Source organism: Elgaria multicarinata, chromosome 5, assembly GCF_023053635.1.
Source record: "Elgaria multicarinata webbii isolate HBS135686 ecotype San Diego chromosome 5, rElgMul1.1.pri, whole genome shotgun sequence".
Lineage (NCBI taxonomy): Eukaryota > Metazoa > Chordata > Lepidosauria > Squamata > Anguidae > Elgaria > Elgaria multicarinata.
The window spans coordinates 5,105,974-5,130,061 of NC_086175.1; the positions used below are offsets into that span (position 1 = coordinate 5,105,974).

General features: G+C 41.0%; 3 protein-coding genes across 5 annotated transcripts in view; 1 reads left to right on the plus strand and 2 right to left on the minus strand.

Moving 5' to 3' along the window:
* UVSSA (UV stimulated scaffold protein A) overlaps positions 1-4,126 on the minus strand; it is an 82,229-nt gene extending 78,103 nt beyond the window's left edge. The window contains exons 1-5 of one of the 2 annotated variants that reach the window (XM_063125923.1): positions 4,030-4,126; positions 3,393-3,492; positions 2,593-2,923; positions 1,868-1,988; positions 488-898 (exon numbers count right to left, since the gene is read on the minus strand). In XM_063125923.1, the coding sequence (XP_062981993.1) occupies positions 488-898; positions 1,868-1,988; positions 2,593-2,923; positions 3,393-3,490 (961 nt within the window). In that variant the 5' untranslated portion in view covers positions 3,491-3,492; positions 4,030-4,126. Of the gene's footprint in view, positions 1-487; positions 899-1,867; positions 1,989-2,592; positions 2,924-3,392; positions 3,493-4,025 lie in introns of both variants that reach the window. The other variant, XM_063125922.1, reaches the window with a different exon arrangement.
* Positions 1-24,088, plus strand: part of CTBP1 (C-terminal binding protein 1) — a 426,424-nt gene that overhangs the window by 109,180 nt on the left and 293,156 nt on the right. The window lies entirely within an intron of this gene.
* Positions 12,717-24,088, minus strand: part of MAEA (macrophage erythroblast attacher, E3 ubiquitin ligase) — a 71,356-nt gene continuing 59,984 nt past the window's right edge. Inside the window, exons 7-9 of the mRNA XM_063125924.1 lie at positions 15,639-15,772; positions 15,046-15,241; positions 12,717-14,101 (exon numbers count right to left, since the gene is read on the minus strand). Coding sequence (XP_062981994.1) covers positions 14,006-14,101; positions 15,046-15,241; positions 15,639-15,772 — 426 coding nt within the window. The 3' untranslated portion in view covers positions 12,717-14,005. The remainder of the gene's footprint in view (positions 14,102-15,045; positions 15,242-15,638; positions 15,773-24,088) is intronic.

The window sequence follows — 24,088 nt, forward strand, 5'->3', positions numbered from 1 at the left end:
ACAGTTACATAAATTATATTTGAAATGTTTTCTTGCAGTATTTGGTAACTTCCCAATTAGGTAGGTTAGTCTACAATGCATTCAGGGACGGGATATTCCTCCCTACAACCTCTCCCCACCACCTCCTCGTTTAATCAGTGACTGTAAACATAACAATTTATAATAACTAGGCATCTGAAACCTCAAGGGAAAATAAGGTAGATGCAGAAAAAGGTATAAGGAGGCCTCATAGTAATATCTCAATAGCCTTTCATTTTAAACCAGTGGGATTCAGCCTTTTTCAAACCATATCCCTTCTTTCAAGTATCAGCAGTCAAAGAGAATTAAGATGGGAAACCCACTTTCCAACCAAGGGTTGCAGCAGGCTGCCAATATATTGTAAATTATATGCGTATTAGCTGGTTAGTGAAAACTATTATATCCAATGCAGCCCGAAGCTAACAGCAATGTAGTCAACTAACAATTGCATGAAACTGGGTCTAAATACCTGTAGGTATTTCAAGATTGAGAGTGTACTTATGAGAGCCAAGACCATGACTCCGAACAAAGGTTGTATGATCGTTATCTTCACTAGTGCCAGCAGAAGTCAATTCTGATTCTAAGCATTCTTTTATGCCCACATTTTCCTCCGATTCCCTATTCAAGACTCTGTTATCAGCTTTTGGAACCAGAGAGATGGGAGAAAGATCCTTGCTGCAACAAGGCTGCTCATCATCAAGGGAAGGTGGCTGCTGATCTGCCATCTGCACAGATGAACAGGAAACAGTTTTGTCCACTTCAGCTGTCCTCCAATCAACTGTTTCAGTGTCATTCACCAAGAAGCCAAACGGATCAGGCATCAGAAGCTGAAAACAATTCTCTATCTCCGTCAGCACAGCTTGGATTTCTTGGGACATGTCTGTCAAAAGGTAGTTTAAGAATATTGCTATACAGAATATATATATATATATATATATATATATATATATATACACACACACACACACACAAACACTAAAGTAAATTTGCTTCCTACACTGTGGAGTCAACCATTTCTCTATGTGGCTGGTATTTTTTCCACACACAAATATTATTCCAGAACATGCAGAAACCCAGCTGTCCTTGCTGCTACTGTTATTTTAAGTGGTGCAGAGAATTTGGGGAACAGAAAGGTAGCAGGACTTCCTGATGTCGTGAGAGGGCAAAGACCCAATCAGTGTGCCTTGAGTGAGGCCCTGTAGAAACATCAAGAGTTGGCTTATCAGAACGTTGATACTGGATGGACACTGGCAGGATTCTTTCCTGGGCCTACCTGGGGATGGAACCTGGGATGTTCTGCACGCAAAGCAGGTGCTCTAAAAATAAAGCTTACCCTGCCAAAATTATCCTTGTGGGAGCCAGAGAGACTATGCTGCTACATGGGGCAGAGAGAAGCAGCTTGACGCCTGTACTGTGACTACATATATGTGATTCCCTGTTCGGTAGGAGTGAAAGTCCATTCACACGTTGAAATATTTCATTTTTCTGACAAAGGCAAATATCTTGGAACCATGCCCCCAACATATTTCTGATGCCAAGGCATTTGCCTGTGAGAACTTCTATAACTGGATTTGCCATTCATTTCCCCCCACCCTGGTCCCTTCACCTAATCCTCTTGTTTCCTTCCACTGCCTATTTTAGATTGTAAGCTCTTTACTAATAGGGGGGCCTGACTATTTTTTTCCTATGGAAATTGGTGTCTTTAAGATACCATTCAATGAAATAGCACTGTATACATAAATACTTTTATTAATAAAACTTACTAGTATTGGGTCAGAATGTCACAGTGAAACCCTAAAATGGAATTGGGATTAATATACTACCCAACAAGGAACTAAACCCCACTCACCTTCCATTTCCCTCTCAGTTTTTTTGGCTTTATCTTTGTAAATAGTATCCAATCGTCTTTGTTTCTCTTCATCTCTTTTCCTTTCAGCTAGAGTTCTGGCACTTACATCATGAAAATCCACCTAAAAAGTGGAAAATACTAGGGTTTTATGTTGAGAAAGTGTTTTATTAAGAGGAATTTTGCTGACACGTGCAAAAAAAAATCCTTTGGGGTTAGAGAGCTAAAAGTAACAGATTGCAAAAAGGTAAATTTCAAGGGACTCTCATTTTGAGATGTTTAAAAAATCTAAAGTACTTTCTAGAAACAGTACAAAGGGGTCCAGGTAGCCTAAAAGGATTAGGTATATGTGCTTGGGAAGAGTACCCAGATTTTCTTAACCTTTCTGGTTCAAGAATACTTACCTTTTTTGTTTCAAAGCACATACCGAGATACAGGCTTGCAATATGTCTGTGTACATGTATATATTGCACACATACATACAGATATAAATAGACACACATACCTCCAGTGTAGGAAATGAATCTTTTAAATGCACAAGTTGTCTATATGGAACATATAGATGAACATTTTAGCACAAGTGGGCAGTCTATGTGCAACAATGGTTTATTTTAGTGAATTAAAATGGATATACATATTTTTCTACCTCTTTACAAATAATGATATCTTCATCACCTTTACCTGTATAAAGTCAGAGTATTAAATCATGAAAGTAAATATTCAAGTACCTTCTTGTTCTGTTTTAAGAAATGGTATCCTAGAGAAAGTTTCTTGTAGGCTTCTCCATATTTCTCATGCCACTCTTGTACAGATTTAATAGCAGCTTTTTTAAGTTTTTGTGCTACTTCGTTTGGTGGAGGAAGAGGCTGATCATAATCTGTTTCCACCGTGAGCTCCAAAAATTCTTGGAAGTTTGAAATAATTAAAGTCCTAAACTGATGTGACCTGGTAAAGAGTTCATCCACAACTTGAAATGCTGAAAGACGTATCTCAGCATGCTCTTCATTTAGCTGTGTCATCAGCAGGTGATACACATGACTAATATGCTCTTCTGAAGACCTTTAGAAAAGTAAGTGATAAACACAAAAGTATATACCTTCAGTTGTGAGGTCCTAGAAAACCTTGTCACAATACTGCATGAAAAGGAAACTAATTCATCAAATTTGTTACTCCAGCTACTAAATTCCTCCCACAATTCGAAGCCCTTTCAGCTGCAATCCTATGCACATTTACCTGGGAGTAAGGCCCACTGAACACAGTGGGACTTGTTTCTGAAACAACATGCACATGAGTACACCGAACGTAAAGAAATATGAACTGACACCTCAAAAATTTTGTTTAAAAGAGTATAAATTGAAGTATTTTTAACGGAATACTATACCAACATTCCCACTTTACAGTAAGCTTACATTTCATTTATTATATTTCTATACTCCCCAATAGCCAACGTTCTCTGGGCAGTTGACAAACATTCAAAACCTTAAAAATGTAGTATTATGTGTAATGTCAAAACAGGCAAGTATCATACTTGCATATCTTCTTTAACGCCTTCATTTTCTTGGGATCCAGCTGTGGTTCCCCTGAAGTTGTGAGGTCCTCCACAAGCTGAGGCAGCCTTTGGTCCATCTCTGAATGAAACAACATTCCTTATTAAAAATCATTTTTTAAAGAAACAGCTTTTGCCACGTGCGTCCCAAAGACAAAGGGGGGAAGTTGAGGTCTTGTAGACGGCCAAATCGCGATGAGCCGGGTGGGAGACGCCGGTCTTTCCGTGCCCGCTGCCCGATGGCAGCCCAGCCCGCCTGGCGCGGGCGAAGCGTCTCCCCGGGAGGGCGCAGCAGGCGGGGTTCGCCCTTTGCGCTCCTCCTAGGTCTGCGCTCCAGCCTAAAAGGAAGACGCGCGTCCACAGACTGGGAAATCCCCCCCTCCCCTCGAAACAAGGCGATATCAAGCTGGCTGCGGTCCTTCGGCGCAGCAGAGAGCAAGCCAGAAGCAAGAGCAGCAGCAGCCGAGACGGGCGGCGGAAGGCAGTGCGGGGCTCTCTGGAGCAGCGGAAGACCTCGGGAGGGAGGGAGGGAGGCAGGGCTCCGTTTGGGCACGCCGGGGAGGGCCGGGGCCGCCGCCTCTGCCCCAGCCAAGGCGGGCGACGAGTTCCACCTACCTACTTGCCAAGCGGCTCCGGAGCCAGCGAAGCCGGGACTGCCGCGGCCCGTCGGCGAGGGAGACGGAGCGGCCGCGCCCGCCGAGTGGGCGGCTGGGAAGAGGCGGGCGCTTCCCGGACCTGTGACGGCCTCCCAGGCCAGAGGCCTAATGGCTGGAGCTACTGGCATCTGTCGCCGCCCTGCGCTCAGCCCGCGCCCAGCGGAAGTGGAACCTGCCCACAGGAACGAAGGGCAAACGCAGCATTTCGCTGCAGCTGGGATGATGCGCCGGCGGGTCCGCTCACAAAACAAAGGCTGTGTTCTCACGATACGCTAAGCAACCGTGGGGGGGGGGGTTAGGGGGGAGAGATATTTATTTAAAACATTCATCTCCCGCCCTATATCATTAAGATCTCAGAGAGGCGTACAGATAAAAACATACAGTATAAAACAATAAATATGCGCAGTTAAAAACAAATTAAACCATGATCCAAGTTAAAACAATATATAATTTAAAAGCAGTTAAAACAATGTGCTGGTGAGTTTAACCATCAAAGGCTTTGTTAAAAAGCCATGTTTTTAACTTGGCGTCGAAATGAAATCAATGTTGGCGCCAGTCGGGCCTCCAAGGAGAGGGCATTCTACAGTCGGGGTGCCACCACAGAGAAAGCCCTCTCCCGCATCCCATCATAGCATATATGTTGCATTGGTGGGATGCAGAGAAGGGCTCCTCCAACAGATCTAAGGTCTCAGGCAGGCATACATAAGGAGAGGCGCTCCCTCAAGTATCGAGGTCCCAAGCCGTTTAGGGCTTTAAACGTCATTACCAACACCTTGAATTGCGACCGGAAGCGTATAGGCAGCCAGTGCAGTTCCTTTAAGACTGGTGTTATGTGGTCTCTGTAAGACGTACCTGCCAGCATTCTAGCGGCTGCATTTTGCACTAGCTGCAACTTCCGCGTCATCTTCAAGGGCACCCCCATGTAAAGTGCATTGCAGTGGTCAAACTGGGAAGTTACCAGTGCATGTACTACTGTGGCTCGGTTGTCCCTGTCCAGGAAAGACCGTAGCTGGCAGAATAGGAACAGAATAGGGAACAACCATGGATTAGTGTGTTGTCTGAACTCAGCCAAAATGTAGCAGCAATGAGGTGGTTACGCTCTTCCTCTTTTTGTAGCTCACCTCTTAATTTGTGTGGGAATTTATTTTAAGTTTTTTTAAAAAACTTATTTAATTTAATTATTGTGCATTGTACAACGAGCTTATAGTCAACAAATTCAACAACGTGCAATGTGCCTGCGAGCAGGACTCTGGCGCGCAAGGTGGCTGCGCACGATGGTGTGTGCTGGTTTGGGAATGGAGGGCGCCCCGGAGCGCGACTGCAGGCGTTGGCTTCCCCCTGAAGCGTATTTCCTGGCTGCACAAGCCGGCCTCGGCCCCACCCTTCACCTGACCACAGCGCTTACCTCAGCACTAGGCTACTGTAACGCGCTGAACATAGGGCTGCCCTTTGAAGAATTTAAACGTTAATGGGCTCAAAATGCTGCCTCGTCAGACTAGTGTCTGAAGCAGACTCTGGTTCCTTGTCCAGCTCAACGCTCAGTGCTGCCTGCTGGCTCTTAGCTTTGAAGCACTGAGTGACCTGGGGGCCTTAACGCACTGCCGCCTCCCCCCCCCCCACAAAGCGGCCTCTGGTACGGATTTCAGCATCCGAGGCCTGCGGTCTCAGGCCTCTTCCCCGCCCCAGAGGGTGAGCAGGTGGGCAAGAAACACAGGGCCTGTTCAGTCCCATCTATACGGCCTTTGAGGGAAAACGAACCAATTTCATAATTATATATATATATTAAATCATACTGTTTGCTATTGGCTTATTTGCATCTATGCTGTCAGTCACTTTTGGGTCGCCCCTTATAGAAGAAAAGCGGGATCGTGTTTTGTTTTGAAATTAATTTGCAATATTAACTGCATGGGCCTGGTTTGTACTGAGAGCTGCTTCCGCAAGGCTGTTTTTAAAGTGTTTAAACGCTGCAATGATTAAAATATTTTCGAAGTATTTTTCCACGGGAAGTCAGACCTAAATTCGAGCACAATTTCCTCTTTTCGCTGCTATGTTTTGTTTCTAGAGCTCACTTCCGCTGCAGGAAAGATTCAAAAAGGGCTTCATTGTCGGGCCTGGGAATGTTCCGTCCAGGTGCCAAGAGAGGTCAGGCGGCGATGGGCCTCGGGAGACCGCGTGGGGGGGGGGGAGACCACCTTGCACCGGCAGCACTGTTGTTGCATCAGGTCTGCGTTGCCGGCAGGGGCGGAGCTGGGAAGCGGGAGCAGCCTGTGTAAGAGGTGCGCTTCAGGCGATCCACGCCACTCACCTTTGGGTAGAGAAGCGGGGTGGGGCTGCTAGGCTCGAGTCCACCTTTCCCCAATCCAGTGCCCTCCAGGTGAATTAGACCACTCACACCTGCCCCAATGAGCTGGTGGCTACCAGGAGGAGGGCCTTCTCTGCTGTGGCACCCCGGCTGTGGAATGAGCTCCCCAAGGAGGTTCGCTTGGCACCTACATTATATGCTTTTAGACACCAGGTGAAGACCTTTTTATTCTCCCAGCATTTTAACAGACTATAAATAAATTTTAACTTGGTGTTTTAAATTCGTAATTTTGCATTGCTGCTGTTTTTATCTTGGTTGTGTTTTTATATTCTATTTTATATTATGGTTTTATACTGTTGTTTTATATTTGAATTGTCTTAATTTTGTGAACCACCCAGAGAGCTTCGGCTATTCTGCGGTATAGAAATGCAATAAAATAAATAAATAAATAAATAAGCTGATGGAAGTTGTAGTCCAGCCCCTCCGGAGGGCGCCACGTTAGAGAAGGCTGTTGCAGGTGCACTTGCTCTACCTGAGAAAGTGAGTCCTGCGAAGTACTTTAAATTTCTCTCAGTGGAAAAGGTAGTCTTAAATAGTATTAACCAGCCTGGCGGCAGACTGGAGCTTCACCTCACACCAGCAGCACCCCACGGAGACGGAAGCATGTGTAGATTTGAGCCACCACGTGTGTATCGGTTCTTATCTCTGGCGTACCCAAGAAGATGTTACTGGAGAGTAGGAACAAACGGGGAGATATGAAGAATGAAAGAGCAGACTGTTTCCAACAGTGGGCCAGCCGGCCAGTACTCTAGGAGGCCCACAAGGACGGGATGAAGGCAACAGCCTTCCCCTTGTCAAAAATCCTTTCCTTTCCTGTAGACACAGCCAGAACAGTACAGATGAAGCATCAGAAAGCTGTCTAGAGGAACTCTGCAGCTGTACCATTGCAGCTACCATGCTTCTGTGTTATGAGACACAGGCTGTTTTGAACTCTCAAATACAGTTTCTCATTTTTGCATGGTCCAACTGGCAAATATTCTTCTACTACTAATAAAAATTTATTTTATTTATTGCATTTTTATACTGCCTAATAGCTGAAGTTCACAAAAATTAATGTACATCCAAGTCATACTAAAATCCCATGCATGCTTCCCTTTGAGTAAAACCCATTGAACAGAGAGAGACTTACTTCTGAGTAAACACATATAGGACTTTTAATAATGTGGTCACTCAGAGGCTTTTTTTTTAAAGTCTAAAACAGCAAACTGGAAAGATGTGCTCTGCAACCCTATGCTTATTTCTGAGGTCTTACTTCTGTTTACTCAGAAGTAAGTATTTGTTCAATGGGGTTTACTCAAAGGGAAGCATGCATGGGATTTTAGTATGACTTGGATGTAAATGCAGTTGAAATAAATGGATTTCCTCTTGAGTAAGGGAAACAGCAGATCTGTAGTTTATGAACTTGAAGATGCACAACTTCGCATGATCAAAGGAATCCGCCCCACACACTAAGGTCCTCTGAGAATAATTTACTCCAGTCAACAAAAACAAGGCTGACAACCATTACCCAGAGGACCTTTTCTTCTGCCGTTTCCAGATTGTGGAATGGCCTGCCGGGAGAGATTTGCCAACTTAACAGTCTTCCGGAATTTAAGAAAGCCATAAAGACTGATCTCTTCCGGAAGGCCTAACCAGGTGAATTTTAAGATGTTTTTTTTAATAATGTATTAGTTTTAAATGTTTTGAGCCTCGTGTGGCGCAGAGTGGTAAAGCAGCAGTTTCTGCAGCTGAAACTCTCCCCATGGCCTGAGTTCGATCCCAGCGGAAGCTGGTTTCAGGCAGCCGGCTTGGGTCGACTCAGCCTTCCATCCTCCCGAGGTCGGTAAAATGAGTACCCAGTTAGCTGGGGGAAAGCTAATAATGGCCGGGGAAGGCAACGGCAAACCACCCCACTATAAGGCCTGCCAAGAAAATGTCAGCGAAAGCTGGCGTCCCTCCAAGAGTCAGTAATGACTCAGTGATTGCACGAGAGGTTCTTTTTTAAAAAATGTTTTAATCCATTTTATGTATTTTATGGTGTTTGCATTTGTGTTGTACCCCGCCTCGATCCAGAGGGAGAGGCAGGTAACTTATTATTATTATTATGGAATGACCCAATCTGATTCAAATCTGGAGTAGCTAAAGCCCTCTTTAAGAGCTATCACTGTGCCAATTTTGATCTCTTTATCTTTAAAACTTATGCAGACGTAAGATTTTGGTTACCTTGGAGCAAAGGAGGGGACCAGGCCACGTTTACAAAACTAATTAAAATGATTGTTCATCTGCCCACCCTTTGAAACAAGCAAAACAAACATTCATTCCTCCTCCCCTGTAAACCTTTCCTAAGGGGCAGGGCTTGAGATTTCACCGGCATAGTAGCGCTCCAGGTGAAAAGAGCACAACAAAGCACAGAGGTGAAAGTGCCCCAGCACTCAACTCGCTAAGGAAATGGAGGGGGAAACTGTGGATAAAAAAGTAGGTGTGATGGAGCCCTTGGTCTGACAAAATAATCCATTGTCTACTGCCTGCCCACCACTTACGCTTGTATGCTGTGTACATGAACAGCATAACATAATCCTACAGTAATGCTATTGCTTGAGGGACACACAAAATCTTCTTATACATAGAGGATGTGTCCACACAACTATTTCTCCAGCATTTATACCTCTGGAATTGTTAGCTGTTCCTCTCCCCTCTTTCAATTTTTCTGTCAAGGCAAGTCAGAGCCCATCCATTATGTAAGTACATGTTCCATCAAAGGCAGAATATGGTGACAGGTCATTATAAGCCTCACGAAAGAATCAAAACCAGTCAGACTATTTTGCTACCTGAAGAACGAGAAGTGATGCTCCCCGATTTTAACCTCACAAGTCTATAAGGTAGGTATTTCATCTTTCAAATTATGCAACCAAATGCATAATTTTGTATACAGAGATGTACAAAATTATGCATCTTGAAATAGAACCCAGGGTCATCCCAGGAAGCTGATGGGTTGGAGATTCAAGACAGATAAAAAGTACTTCGTCATAGCGCGCAGTAAAACTATGGAATTTGCTACCACAAGACGTTAGCAATGGACACCAATTTGGATGGCTTTAAAGGGGAATTAGACAATTCATGGAGGATAAGACTACCAAAGGCTACTAGCCATGGTGGTTATATGCTACCTCCTATGTCAGAGGCAGTATAACTATCTACACCAATTGCTGGGGAACACTAGCTGGAGGGTTTGCCACTGTGTACAGAAAGCTACACCACGGCTTTTGGGTTCTTACTTAAGGCAGCTTATGTTAACAATTGGGGTTGACAGATCAAAATGGATACAGGGAGGCTCAAGTGTAAAGCACACACAGTATGAGAGTATAGAATGTGTTTAATGCTTACATAGTGTAGTAGTTAAGGTAGTCCGCATAACTTAAAACTTATGTGCATTTTGGTCTTTATTAAATTTTTAGGTAACTTTTGTTACCCTCAAGATTTTCTAATCCTAGAATTCATGGCTTCTCTTAAAGGTGGGAGGAATTATTATTTTTCTCCATAGCTCTAAAATACTTATTAAATCTTGACTCTGCTTTAAGGCAGATTTGGGGAACCTTTTTCCTATCGAGCACCAGGGACCTATGGGAAAAGTCAACCAGGGGCTCCAGCCAATAGTTGGTGGAGCCAAAGTGGGTAATTTGCAGCACTGCATGGCTCTTTTGTGTTATCCCACATCAAATTATGTTGAGGGTTTCTGATTCCCCACCCTAGATTAAAGGTGTTGAAAGCCCTTCACAGTACTTTGTTCTCACAGAAATCTTTTGATCAAACCTGTAAAGACAAGAATGAATATAATAAACATGATCACACTTATCTCCTTCTTAAATAGTAAGCATAGCAGACTTTTCATACTGCACAACATAGTCCATTATGGGTTAGTTCTTGCGGGTAGGAAAATCAAGTTATGTGCAACTGATCGCTAGACAGTCACTTGCAAACGCGCTCACCTTCCCCCTAGTGATACATAGATACTGCTGCTGCCTGCTCATTTCAACAATTTTCTTTTCAACTTTCTTCTTTTCAGGTTCTGCCAAGGAAGCTTCTATCTGCCAACAGACTGCAGTTGCACTACTCGCCTTTAAATCACTGACTTAAAATGGTGACTCTGAAAATCTCCTAATTTAGAATTGCATAATTCTAAAAGTACATTTTTGCAAAATCACTGACCATCTAATTTGCCAAATGGGAGAAATTTAAGGTACATTTGCAACATACACAGTTGCAAACATGCTCTTCAGTGCAAAAAACAAATTGCTAAACTTGGCCATTCTATAAAAGATTTTTCTGAATGGTCAAATCACACCTGAGAAGGTATATTCTGTTTGGTACATTTACTGATTGGACAAATTGCCTTCATGTTATGAAGCATAGAATCTTCAGTCTTTATAATGACAGAATGCTAGAATTAATGTCAGAACTTAACTAAAGAAGCACCCCTAACAGCTCTATTATTTGTGTAATTATTTCACACAAGCTGATTGCCTGTTTCAACAATAAGCTGCCAGTAATCAAGTGTAGAAAAATCATGTATATAAACTTTGCACATGGGTTTCTAATGTATATAGGCAGATACATGAAGAATCTGTTGTGCAAATCTGGCCATTTCACTATTTGGGGAGACGTGTTCTCTTTTGAAAATTATTTTTAACTGCAGACTCTTTTAACAGGTAAGATCATCTTTCACTGGAAAGATACAAATGCTTTAAGAAACAAACATGAAGATTTTTGTAAAATTTCCACTCATGCTTTTACATCAGACATAAGTGTTGAAGCTCTTTAAGAACAGCTAGTAGTCGGTCAAAGGATTTTTTTTACTTTTGTTTTGCATTTTTATGTATTTATCTTGTAATCTGTAGAACTGGAACAGCAGCTCTAACAAGGGGCATAACTGGAATATATTAAAGGGCGTTAATATCCTTGTTCTTAAGTTGTAGGACTTCACAAAGGAAAGTAGATGGGCTTTTCTGTATTATCAAATGGAACTACACGAAAATCGCACTGCTATGTCATATTTTCCCTATTCCAACTCTGGGTTGTATCCAACACTAGGCTTGCGTAAAAAGTACAAGAGGTGATAGTGTTCCACTGGCAGTTTCTTAAGCACTAGCAGAGCAGTTAGCAAAACTAGTGCAAACAACACCTAGGCTTATGAAGTGCATGTGAAATCAAAGTACTGGATCTGAAACTTGTGCAAGGATGAAAATAGGGTTTCGGCAAAAGGTACAAGCTTTGCACTAGTGGAATGGCTCCACTGGATGTAATAATCCTGTATTTTTAAGTATAACTGAATTCCCTCATAGGGGAAATCACATCTTTGTTGAAAAACATCTATTTGAAAATCAAAATTTCATCATGCATGTTCTACTTTTTTCCAAATTGCTGCTTGTCTTGGATATCAAATCCCCTTATATTACTTGGAGAGTTACAGGTTAGATCCAGATTTAGTTTAGACCCATTTAAATCAATAGTGCTTAAGTTAATGACTAATTTGGGACCCACTGATTTTAAAAAATGACTACAAATCTGTTACAAGAAAGATGGATCTAATTAAAATTATCTGATCACATGACCCTTCTCATCACCCATCCAATTCCTCATTAGGGTGACCATATGAAAAGGAGGACAGGGCTCATGTATCTTTTCCAGTTGAACAGAAAAAAGAATTTCAGCCGGTGTCTTCTGTATGCATGCAGCACCTGGTGAAATACCCTCCATTACAACAGTTAAAGCTGCATAAGTCCTGCTCTCTTTTGTATCTGGTCACTCTAGCTATACTCCTGCAGCTTGAACTGTTGTGATGAAGAGGGAATTTCACCATGTGCTGCATGCATACAAATGACACTGGCTGAAATTCCCTTTGGAATACAACTGTTAGATACAGGAGCTCTGTCATCCTTTTCATATGGTCACCCTATTCCTCATCCTTACTAGAATTTTAAAAGCTGTAGCAGGTCAACGTTTAGAACAGGTAAGCATTGCATGGGTCCCTTTAATATAAATTTATGGAAAGCTGTTCACAATTTCTTACAGATAATATCCGTATCATTCAGTAATCAGGTAATTTTTCAGAAAATGCTTAAAGAAAGCTGAATAAAGAATGACAACTCATTAACACCAGTATTAGCTAAAATACCTGTAATGTGACCATTTTAGTAGGTAAGGTAATCCCCCCACAACAGACACACACTGCCAAACCCTCATTTTTAAAAATTAACATCCTATGCTTTTAATTACTGTTTAAAGAACAGAAACAATGATTATGAACAAGGCTTTTGTTTACAGTCTTTATTAGCTAATCAACATCAACATGCAAAAATAAATGCTAAATACAAACTTCTACCATATGGTTTTGTTTCAACTATGATGGGTTTTGTTTGGAGAGTGATAAAGATGTGATTTGTAGCTGTTAAAATTGAACTAATCTCTGTAATGAATACCCTAAAATTACATAATTATCTTGCAAGGCATCTTCAAAACTTGCCCAACACTTAAGGTTACCAGCTGATTTTTATGTGAGTACATTCTCAAAAGCAAGAAATAAGGCAGTAGCACTAATGGTTTGATATTGAATCCTATGCACATAGTAACTAATAAATGAAAGATCTTAACACTGTGGTCAACTGGAAGAAGGATATACAAGCAGTGTGTTATGCCTGTAACGTTACCAGTTCTTTGTATTTCTGCAGTCTTCATAAGATGCTTAAAGAGTTAGAGGATTTTTGGAGAAGAGAATAAACCCTTGTATTTCCTTTCAAAGGAAATCCTAATTCCTCCAGTGAAACCAGTCTTCTGTTAGTGTTGCCAAGCATCTGTTCCATAGAATGAGCTATGATGGCCCATGGGATCATTTAAAAGGCAGAGTGTAAGAGGATACCAAACAAAAGGGTCTTAGCCAATTGCTAACACAGAAAGGAAGCACAGTGAGGCCCCACATCACACTTTGACATAGTGAACTTGTTTCCAGTTTGTGTCTCATGGTAACAATCACTTCTGAAGGGGAGATGCACATGTATGCTCTCTCTCACACTCACACACAAACACATGCTCTTGAGACCACAGGGTGGACAGATATTCAAAAGTTGTGACTGGCCCCACCTCCATGGTGCATGTATTAGTTTTGCATATTTGGCCCCTTCAAATAATATGCTGTTCCATATATGGTTACACATTGATGATGCTGAAAACAGGTCTGGAAGTGTGAAGTGGTCCTTTGAGATCCATTGTAACTTGTTTCTCAAGTGAAACAGTCCATTTGAGTAAACTCCTTTTACTGGATGAGTATTAGAGAAATGTCCAATTACTATTACAAAATCCAAACATTCAAAATTTGTTCCCTCCAAGTACAACCTTTTAGACACGCTCCCTCACTTTCTAAGAGTGTATATTGTTGCACATTGATCTTTGGTCGCAAGAAAAAATGCCACCAACACATCTGACCCCTCCCCCCCCCCCACCCCAAGTGGCAGTTCTCTTTGCCACATTTAAGATCTCTCAACAGGGCATATGCCAGAATATGTTGTGTCAAATTCCAGCGGCACTTCGTTGTGTGTACGAGGGATTTACATAATGTAGACCTTCTCAGCTTGTGAGAAGTTGAAGACCTCTTTGGTTCTTGGGCAAATTACTTTGTCATCTTGACGAACAGAAAGCAAAGACTGGAACAAAAGACAGGAAAAATCAAGATAGTCCCAAATTGAGATAAAATATTCATCAGCTATTCAACTGCTGTAGCTCATTAATCCACACCCCACACTACTCTTATGCCAAAAGCATGCTTACCAATGTAATCCCCAAGATATTTGCAGAGTCATTTTTTAATTAGGTTCTGCCCTTATTACCTTTTTATATATTTCAGCTTCAAAACCTGAAATGTTCTGATGGCAGAAACCAGGGAATAAACTTGCCCTTTCACCTCAAGTTAAAAGCCAGTTGAACCAAAATTGTAACATAATCAAAATGTTTCATGTCTGGTTTGTCTAAAAAAACCTGACACTTACAGCCCCTAAATCAAAGTGAATCATAAGCATATTAAATCAGTAGCTGGTAAGATATTTATATAGAATTGGAGCTTTCTAGGCTTTTGAACACTGTCATCTTCAAAAGGCTGGGACATACTGCTTGCTGCTGTAAGGCTGCAATCTACTGTAGAGCAGCAGCCTGTGAAGGAAACAGCTTGATGATGATGAAAGGAGTAAGGCCAGTCTTATCATGCAGCGACATCGTTAACAGATATACAGTTGCTCAACAGGACATGGCTTCAACCATATACATTATGAGGCAAGCCAAAAGGTATTTTTAGGGTGCCTGACAGCCTAACACCCACGAGTAACTTCATAAAAATTCTTGTTTCATACAAACTAAGATAATGGCTGAAAAATACATCTCAGGTAGGCAAGTGTCATGGGCTTTTTCTCTTCAAAATAGTACAGCAGACCTTGGTTCTCAAGCCCTTATAGACAAATTTATTGCCATGACAGAAGCAGTTACTTTTTTTAAAGATCTAGCACATTTGTTTCCAAACCAAATTTAGTACTATTATCAGTTGTAAAAAGTTACGCATAGCAATTGATCCAAAGTCACCTTTATCGGAAACACTTACATTGTATCCATACACGTATCCATTTGGAAGCATCATGGGAGGATTATTTTCATTCATCACATCTCCTGAAATCTTGCAGACTAGCCGGGAGTTGGCACAGTGTGCCATAGGCAGAGGTTGAGCCAGCTTATTTAGTGATTTGCTACACACAGGGCAGTCAGGGTTTTTTGAACTGCCATCCTCTTTATAACATTGTCTATTTAAAAGTTAAAGGATAATAGCTATAGAAATTAAACACAGGTAATTTTCAGACTATTATGAAGAAAGTCTCTGCAAGTTCTGGAGGTTGTTTTATTGTTAGCACATGAATGGTAGCCAGTTTTGTATACTTCTGAATCCCCAGAAGAACTCTCAAATGATACGTTCTTTTAAAGAAAGAATCATTTTAAAAAAATTCTTAATTCATATCAAGGTGCTATATTTCATGCAGTCCATATTTTGTAGACTCCAAACTACTAGCTATTCTAAAAAAAATAAAATAAAGACAGTTACTCTGAAAATGTATTTGGAAACACATAGCTTTCAAAAAATTCAAGGCATCATTTTTAAAGATCAAAAAAGCTTAGACTCCATTGTTACACTTTCAAGGATACGGTGTTTTTATAGCTGAAAGCCCAGCCTGCAATGTTATAGTAAAGACAGAGTTGTTCCCCAGCTGATGCAGCCTGTAATTATCATATCTAAACTGCTGGATTAGCATCCTCCATCGGGCAGGGTCCAGAAGATCCTGTCAAGAATGAACAAAAAGTAGACTGAACATACAAAAACAGTCTCAAAACATTGAGATATAAATGATGTATTGTACCAACTGGTCATGGAATTAGCATCTTCCTATCAAGACTATGAATAAACAGAGTATATTTCATTAACAGAAAAGTTTTCTATGCGTTTTACCCTAGCCTCTCGTTACAAAAATGCTCAGCGTTAAATATGTATATAATTTACACACACATTTATGGAAGAGGATAGGAGCACACATATCTGGCCATGTAGAAACATTTTTATTCAAACAATGTTGCTTTGTATAACAACACTGAGTCTTGCAACAGTACTTCATCAAGATTTTGTTATTTCTGTGACTAGTATACACCAAGATACCTACTTTGGTTCTCCTATATTTTTAAATAATTTTTAAATTAAAAAATAGAATCAAGTAATAAAAAATACCCTACATAAAACCACCCTTCCCCAACCTGATTCCTTCCACGTTTTGGACTGTAGCTCCCACGTTTCTTGACCCTTGGCTATGCTTGCAGGGGCTGATGGGAGTTGGCCCAAAACATCTAGAAGCCACCAGGGTGGGGAAGGCTGATAAAACTCACCCTTCCTCATCCTAGCTCTCTCAGTAGAGAACTTTAGAGCGGAATTAGCCGCCAGAGAAAGTAGAAAAGGGGAAATGGGGTGTACAAGAGAGATGAAAAGGAACTACAACAGCAGAAAAACCTAGGTAACGTAATATCACTGCTCAAGAAGATACATGAAATCTTGCTAACTAATGTGAATTGTGCTCCGCCCCCCTTAGTATAACGGTCCAAAACATAGCTCGATTAATCCAAAGGACTTGGTGTGCCTTAACTAGTATCTCTCCAAGGATTAAAGTGTTAAAATTAATTTCAGTGAAGAAGGCAAAGAAAGATTAACTTTAGCTCCTGTATCCTACCAGAGTTTTACAATTTTAGCACACTCAGGAAACGTGTAAGCTTTGGTAGTGTTATTGTACTAATAACAGGATTTTTTAGTAAATAAATCTGCATCTAAGGTAATTAATTTAACTAACCAAAGACAATTTTGCCATCAGCTATTGGCCATCTCCAGTGGGGACAGGATATTTAAGAGCTGTCCACAAGTAGTGCCTAGCCATAGTTATTCTTGTTCTGCTAACATCCAAATTGGATTACTGCAATACACTGTACATGGAGCTGTCCTTGAAGATTACTAGCTGGGTCTGGGCATATGCTGCAAGTCTCACCAGTCTTGAAACATCTTCACTGGCTCTTGATCCACTTGTGGGCTCAATTCAAGGTGCTTTCAAAGGTGAAATGGTTTAGAAACAGGATACATCAAGGACTAATCCTTTCCACACAAACCTACCCACCTATTAAGATCCTCAACCAAGGCCCTTCTGCAGGCCCTTTTTGTAGTAGCAACAGGGGGTAGGGGAGGTAATCCAGGATAGAACCTTTCTGTTATGGTGCCTTACCTCTGGAACCTCTCCACCACCACCACCCCGGTGCTCCAGGGGGAAGCTTGCCTGAGGTCATCTCAGTTATCTTTTGGGTACCAAGGGAAGACTTATTCAGCTCAGCTTTTTATTATGTTTAGTTTTGACTGATGGCTTTTCAGTTGCCATCTTATTTTGTTGAATTATATAAATCTTTTCAATGTTATATAGATTACTTTGAGAGGCTGTATATCTGAACTGTGTGTGTATGCGTGCAAGCACCTATAAGCAGACAATGTAAATGCAGGTTTCTCAGTAGCACCCAACAAGCAGACATTTACAGTGTTGAGCTTCAAATTTTGCCTGACTTTCAAGGATGAGGAAGCCCTGGTTTTAAATCAACTGGCAGCCAACCCCCCCAACCCCCCCAAATAGAACTTCAGCAGAATTTCTATTCATGCTATGATGTAGAAAATTTTGATAGGGATAGGCTACCAATCTCATGAATCCACTCCTGTTCAGTATATAGCAGTTGATCATTTTGCAATAACTATGATGGACATCTGGTAAGAGATTGCAAGTATCTTTTGCAGTAACAGATATACAGAAGTCTAAATTAATGAATCGAATGAGTCATCTGACTTGTACAACAACAGTCAACAGATACTAAAATAAGGACTATTTTAGTTTTGGTAAGTTTTCAACAGTAACAGAACTCTGTGGATAACAATCACCAGGTGATATTAAATAGTTACAGCCAAGTGTGCAAACCAGCAGTCCCCAGGAGAAACACAGCAATAGTTTGCAGACTTTTCATATGATAGCACTAACTTATGAGGTGAGACCCTAATATCTCTTATGATGCTGCCTTTACCCTGAACAATGTGGGGTTTGGTGGCAACTATGCTGCTATAGTAACATATGAAGTGTGCCTTGGATAAGGATTTCCTGAACCTGTTTCAAGCCATTAGGATATGGCAAGAAATAATTCTAAATTAATCTTTATAGTTTCATCTGTAATCATTGTGACCCTGGAAAACTATGCTCAGTGCTGGAAATCACACATTTAAGCTCCCTTATCTTGAATTGGGCTAATGATCTACATAGCCTAGTATTATCATCTCTGCCTAGTAGCAGTTTTCCATGGTTTTAAACTTAGTTCTCTTAGCTACCCAAGGTTCTTTAACTAGAAGTGCCACAATTAGAACACAGAAGCTGTACAGAGAATTATGAAACTAGGATTGGAATGTGGCAGTGCCTTCGAATGGAATCTTGGTGAATGGTAGAGAATTAAAAAAAATCCTTCTGTTTCATCCAATAGTGAAAATTTACCCTTGGGCTGTACAACGAACTTGATCACTAGACATGAACCAACAGACCAAAAAATCCTTTGGATTTTTATTTTATTTAAAACACTTCCTAGACACCTTTCAGGGCATAAGCCCTCCCAAGGCGGCTTACAACCATAAATCAGTATAAGCCTTAAAAGCAATCAAAACATACACAGTAAAATATCAGTTAAAAACAATAAAAAGCTAACAGTAAAAACTAACAATAAAAACAACGAGGGCAGTAGCAGCAAAACAGTATTCATTTATGCGAAGGCCATAATAGAATAGAACATTTTTAAGGCTTTCTTAAAAGCCTGTAAGGATGGTGCATGGTGGGCCACTGGTGGGAGTTAATTCCACAGGTGTTAGGCCACTGCTGAGAAGGCCCTCTCCCACATGGAGACCCACCTAATTTCTCTCACTGGTGAGCAGGTGAGAAGCGCCTTTTTTCGTTTTAAAAGTGTGGGCAATATTGTAGCTAGCATAATAGCAATAAGGCACAACAATGAGGTCTTACTAGATCCAAATTGTTATAAAGTTGGCTAATAAAATTTGGGAAGAAAAGTGCAAGCTTAGTTCATCTAGAACACGTGATTGGTTTTCATCCATCTAAGTGACAGAATCTGCATCCACCTATCCCAGATTTAATAGAAATTTTATCTAGTTTATAGTTGTTGATTTTATTTTTCTTTGTAGGGTAAGAAACTAAAATTAAAAGTGACTTCTCCATGTCTACTCCTTTCCTCTTTCTTCTATCACACATTTTGAGTTTTTTGCTATACATTTTATGACAAAGGTAATGTTTATTATCTCACTGTCCGGGTTTTGATTTTTAATATCCATAGTTTCAGTCCCACCCAGGTAGTTGCAAGAATTGCAAGGAGTTACATCAGCCACTTTAAAGGTCAGGAGATAATTGGTTAATTGGTTAACGACCTGACAAGTGTGATTGATTGACAATTAAGCTGTAAATTGGTAGGTAAAGATAATGCTCTGTATATAAGTCTTGTGTAGAAGCATATCTTTACTCTCTCCTGTGTGATCATGACGTTCTGTGAGTATATTGTATGATATTGTAAATAAGATCTCTATGTCTATGCCTCAGTAAAGCGTTGCTGAAGAAATTGCTGTTGCTATCGTTTATCTTTGTGGCTATATTCGCTTTCTCTGAATCCTGCCTGGAACGCTGTATTACTCTGCTAATCTCTCTGCTTGGAGAGGAATTTTTCCCGACCACCCAACAGGGTTATGGGCCCAGGTCCAGTCAGAACCAAACAGAACCAGCCAGGTACCAAGGAGGTTCTGTAGTGGTGTTTCCAGGAAGCCCAGGAGTGCTCGGTTTGTGGAGTGGAGAAATCTATCTCTTGTGAGCAGAAAAGCCTGAGGCTGTGGATGTCAGAGAGTGGAAGCCTGGAAAGAGATTTCACAGCAGGAAAACAGTGAGTGTTTCTCAGCAGGAATCAGCTAAGACGTGCCAGGGAAGCCGACTTACTGGAGAGGCTGTCTGCCTTGAGTAGTTGGTACGGAGGTCTGGAATGCTGAGCGGTGAGGAAAGAGACGCTGACTCAAAAGCCGAGGTGTCTGGAAAACAGAGCCGGTCGGAGGAAGGAGAGTCAAGCGGAAAGGAGATGGCTCAAACCGTGGGTACTAATGTTCCTATGTAGCTGTTAACAGACGTCAATTACTTAGCGTGGTCCTTTAAAATGGAAATGGCTTTGAAAAAGGACGGTTTATGGTTTGCAGTAGCTAATCCACGTCCGGGAGCGTTGGAGAGAGACACACAAGCCGAATGGGACAGAATGTCAGAGCGTGCCAAAGCAATGATTGTTTTATGTTTGCGTAATGATCAATTGTCTTACATAGATCGCTCTGATCCTCCCAATGTTATTTGGACCAAATTGCGAGCAGTATACGTGAGGGAAACTGCTGGGAGTTGAATAACGCTGACCAGACAGATTTACCGTGCAAGGCTGGAAGAAGGAGGAAGCATGACTAAGCATTTACAGTCGTTGAGAGAATGCTTTAACCAGCTAAGTGCCAGCGGAATGCGGTTATCTGATGAAAACATGTGTTACATTATATTGTCACGTTTGCCTAAGTCCTATGACTTAGGCAAACAACTCTTGAAAATGTTCCAGTCCAAAATTTGACATTGAATTATGTCTATGGAAGATTGATTGGAGAGGAGCAGAGGAGGCTCGAGAGGAGCGCTTGCTGATGTCTAAGATCGTAAATTGGCTGGAAAGGAGAGTGTTAATACGTTGCCAAGAGGAGAGACGGCTGAGAATGTGTCTGTCGGTGGCAAAAGGAGAGAGAAAAGGTTTAAGCCGAAGCGCTTTCGATGTGGAAAACCAGGGCATATGAAAAGAGATTGCCGTGTGAATCTGAAGCCTGAAACTTCCTGTGTGGAAACCAAGGAAGGGAAAGTTTGTTTTCTTTCAGGTGCAGAATCCAGTAAACGTGATGGAATTTGGTTGATTGATTCAGCGTGCAGTCGAACCATAAGCAACAGGAAAGATTTATTTGACGATGTGGAAGGAACGACTTTAAAGGAAGTCAGTTTGGCGAACGGGCGCATTGCCAAGGTCGTTGGCAAGGGAGTCTGCGCTGTAAATTCCTTAAGGATGAAGTTGAAGGAAGTTCTTTTCGTGCCGGAGTTGAAATATTGCCTGCTCGGGGTGTCAACGCTAACGGAGCTCGGTTTTTAGGTGAAGTTCGAAGGAAACAGATGCTGCGTGGAGCGAGACGGAGTGGTGCAAGGAACGGCGATAAAAAAGAACGGTCTTTTCCACATGGAGCCAGGAGATGAAGGGGAAATGCCGTGCGTGGCACAGATGAACCGTGTGGCCGGCAACAAATCACCTCATGATGGCTGTGTCCATTTGATGCATCGGAGAATGGGACACATTGGTTTCAAAGCACTTAATAAAACTATTGAATGTGCTGGAGGACTCAAACTGAAGAATTGTAACAATTACCTAGATTGTAAAATATGCAAATTGGCAAAATCTAAGTTAGCTAATATTCCAAAGTCCAGGAATTGGAGAGCTAAAGAAAAATTAGATTTAGTACACATTGATTTGTGTGGATCTTTTTCTACCAGTCTGGGAGGGGCCAAATATGCATTTGTACTTGTGGATGATTTTTCCAGATATTCTTGGGTGTATTTTCTCAAGAAGAAGAGTGATTGTTTGAAAACACTGAAATCTTGGGTCAAATATGTAGAAAGATTCTTTAAATCACAATTACGTGTCTTGCAAAGTGACCAAGGGGGCGAGTTTATGTCGACTGAGTTCAAAAAGTTTTGTGATAAGCTTGGAATTAAACATAAACTGATAAATGTAAAAAATCCTTGGGAAAATGGCACAGTTGAAAGAAGAATTGGCTATTTAAAAAGCAAGAAAGATTGTCTGATGCAAGACAGTGGTGCACAGAAAGGTGCAAATGTTTTATGTAATTTATCATGGAGCAGCTCGATAGATAACATTCCCTATTATTTGATGCATGGCAGGAAGCCAAGGTTGGATCATCTAAGAGTTTGGGAAAGTTATGCAGCTGTAAATGTTCATTTAAGTGAAAGGCACAAGAAAGGAGCAAATGCACTGAATCTCAGATTTGTTGGTTATCAGGGAACCAGTTGGAGGTTTTTGCAGAAGAATGGCAAAATCCTGATAACAAAGTCTGCAAAATTTTTTGAGTAGGATTGGGGGAAAATCCATTCTAACCCAAGTGTGTTGATGGATTTAAAAAACAGTGCAGAAGAGCCAGCAGCAGAGAAGGAGTTAACTAAGTCTGTTAAACCAGCAGAAAAAGAGTTATCTGAATCTGCTAAGCCAGCTGAGTTGCCAGTTAGCGAGCAGCAGGAAATTCCGGAACCTCAGGGGTTAACTAAGCCTGAAGGGGAAAAGGAGAGTGCTGAAGCTAAGCCAACAGATAGCAGCCAGCAGCAGAAGGCTGCGGGGGAAGGGCAGCAGTCAGTTAGAAGATCAAATCGTTCTAACAAAGGAATCCCTCCAGAGCGTTTCTCAGACCAAACTTTTCTTGTAAAAAATAAGCCCCAATCAAAGAAAGAAAAGGTTTCAAACGTGAAAAAGGAAGAGGAACCATGGTGGAAAAAAGTATTATGATGATGAAAGTGAATTAAACCCATATGCGCATGTAATGTGTTGATAAATGTGACAGAGAGTTCCAATGGTTATTGACTTTATGTACTGTGAAATAAAAAAGTAATGTGGAAAATTTTGGAATCTCTGGGAATTGTAAAACATGCAGAGCTATGTGAAATGTTAAATTTCAAGGAAAAGTAGCTGGGTGGTGCAAATTGATTTTTGCTGTATTTGTATAAATATTGAAACTATTGGATCAGTAAAAATGAAGGGGTGTCCGGGTTTTGATTTTTAATATCCATAGTTTCAGTCCCACCCAGGTAGTTGCAAGAATTGCAAGGAGTTACATCAGCCACTTTAAAGGTCAGGAGATAATTGGTTAATTGGTTAACGACCTGACAAGTGTGATTGATTGTCAATTAAGCTGTAAATTGGTAGGTAAAGATAATGCTCTGTATATAAGTCTTGTGTAGAAGCATATCTTTACTCTCTCCTGTGTGATCATGACGTTCTGTGAGTATATTGTATGATATTGTAAATAAGATCTCTATGTCTATGCCTCAGTAAAGCGTTGCTGAAGAAATTAGTGTTGCTGTCGTTTATCTTTGTGGCTGTATTCGCTTTCTCTGAATCCTGCCTGGAACGCTGTATTACTCTGCTAATCTCTCTGCTTGGAGAGGAATTTTTCCCGAACACCCAACACTCACAGCTTATAGTTTCAGCACAGAATACAGAGGAATTCCCCCCCCCCCACACACGGCATCTTACTCATTTCCATATGGTCATGTTTTCAGTAGTGATCATAAACTTCTTGCATATATTTGCAAGCAATGTACATAATTAAACTGAATTAAGCATTTCTGGTCAATGGATATTACTTGCTAAAACAAGTTCACTGTGTTCTCTATAAAGCACAGCTTCTATCAAATTTGGCTCACTGAATGTTTTCAGCTGTAAAAAAAAATGAAAAATGACTGCACTCCATTTGTCATGAGGTATCTTACCCAATTTACCTATATGCAAATAAGATAGGAACACTGATTTAAAAGCTTCTGGTTTTTAAATCTGTTTACTTTGTGGAGAAATCTTGGTATAACAGGTTGACTATTACAGATATAGCTTCTGTTGATTGAAATAAACCCTCGCTAGCCTTTGGCTCAGCTGCTGCGCAAAAGACAGATAAGTGTTATGGTCAGGAATGGGAACAAAAAAGGAAGAAGCACTATAAACAGAAAAACTAAAGTGTAAAAGTGCTTGTGTAAGTGTTACAGGAGTGACGTGTATGAGTAATGTGGCTAGAAATGTTCACAGAATATAATCGCAAACAATGCACATCTGCAAATGTGTGCAAGTCTTACTTAATACTTTCAAGCAAGCAGACTAAGCACTAAGCATCACAACCACCATCAGACATATAAGCTGTCAACATGGAAAAGCAAATAAAT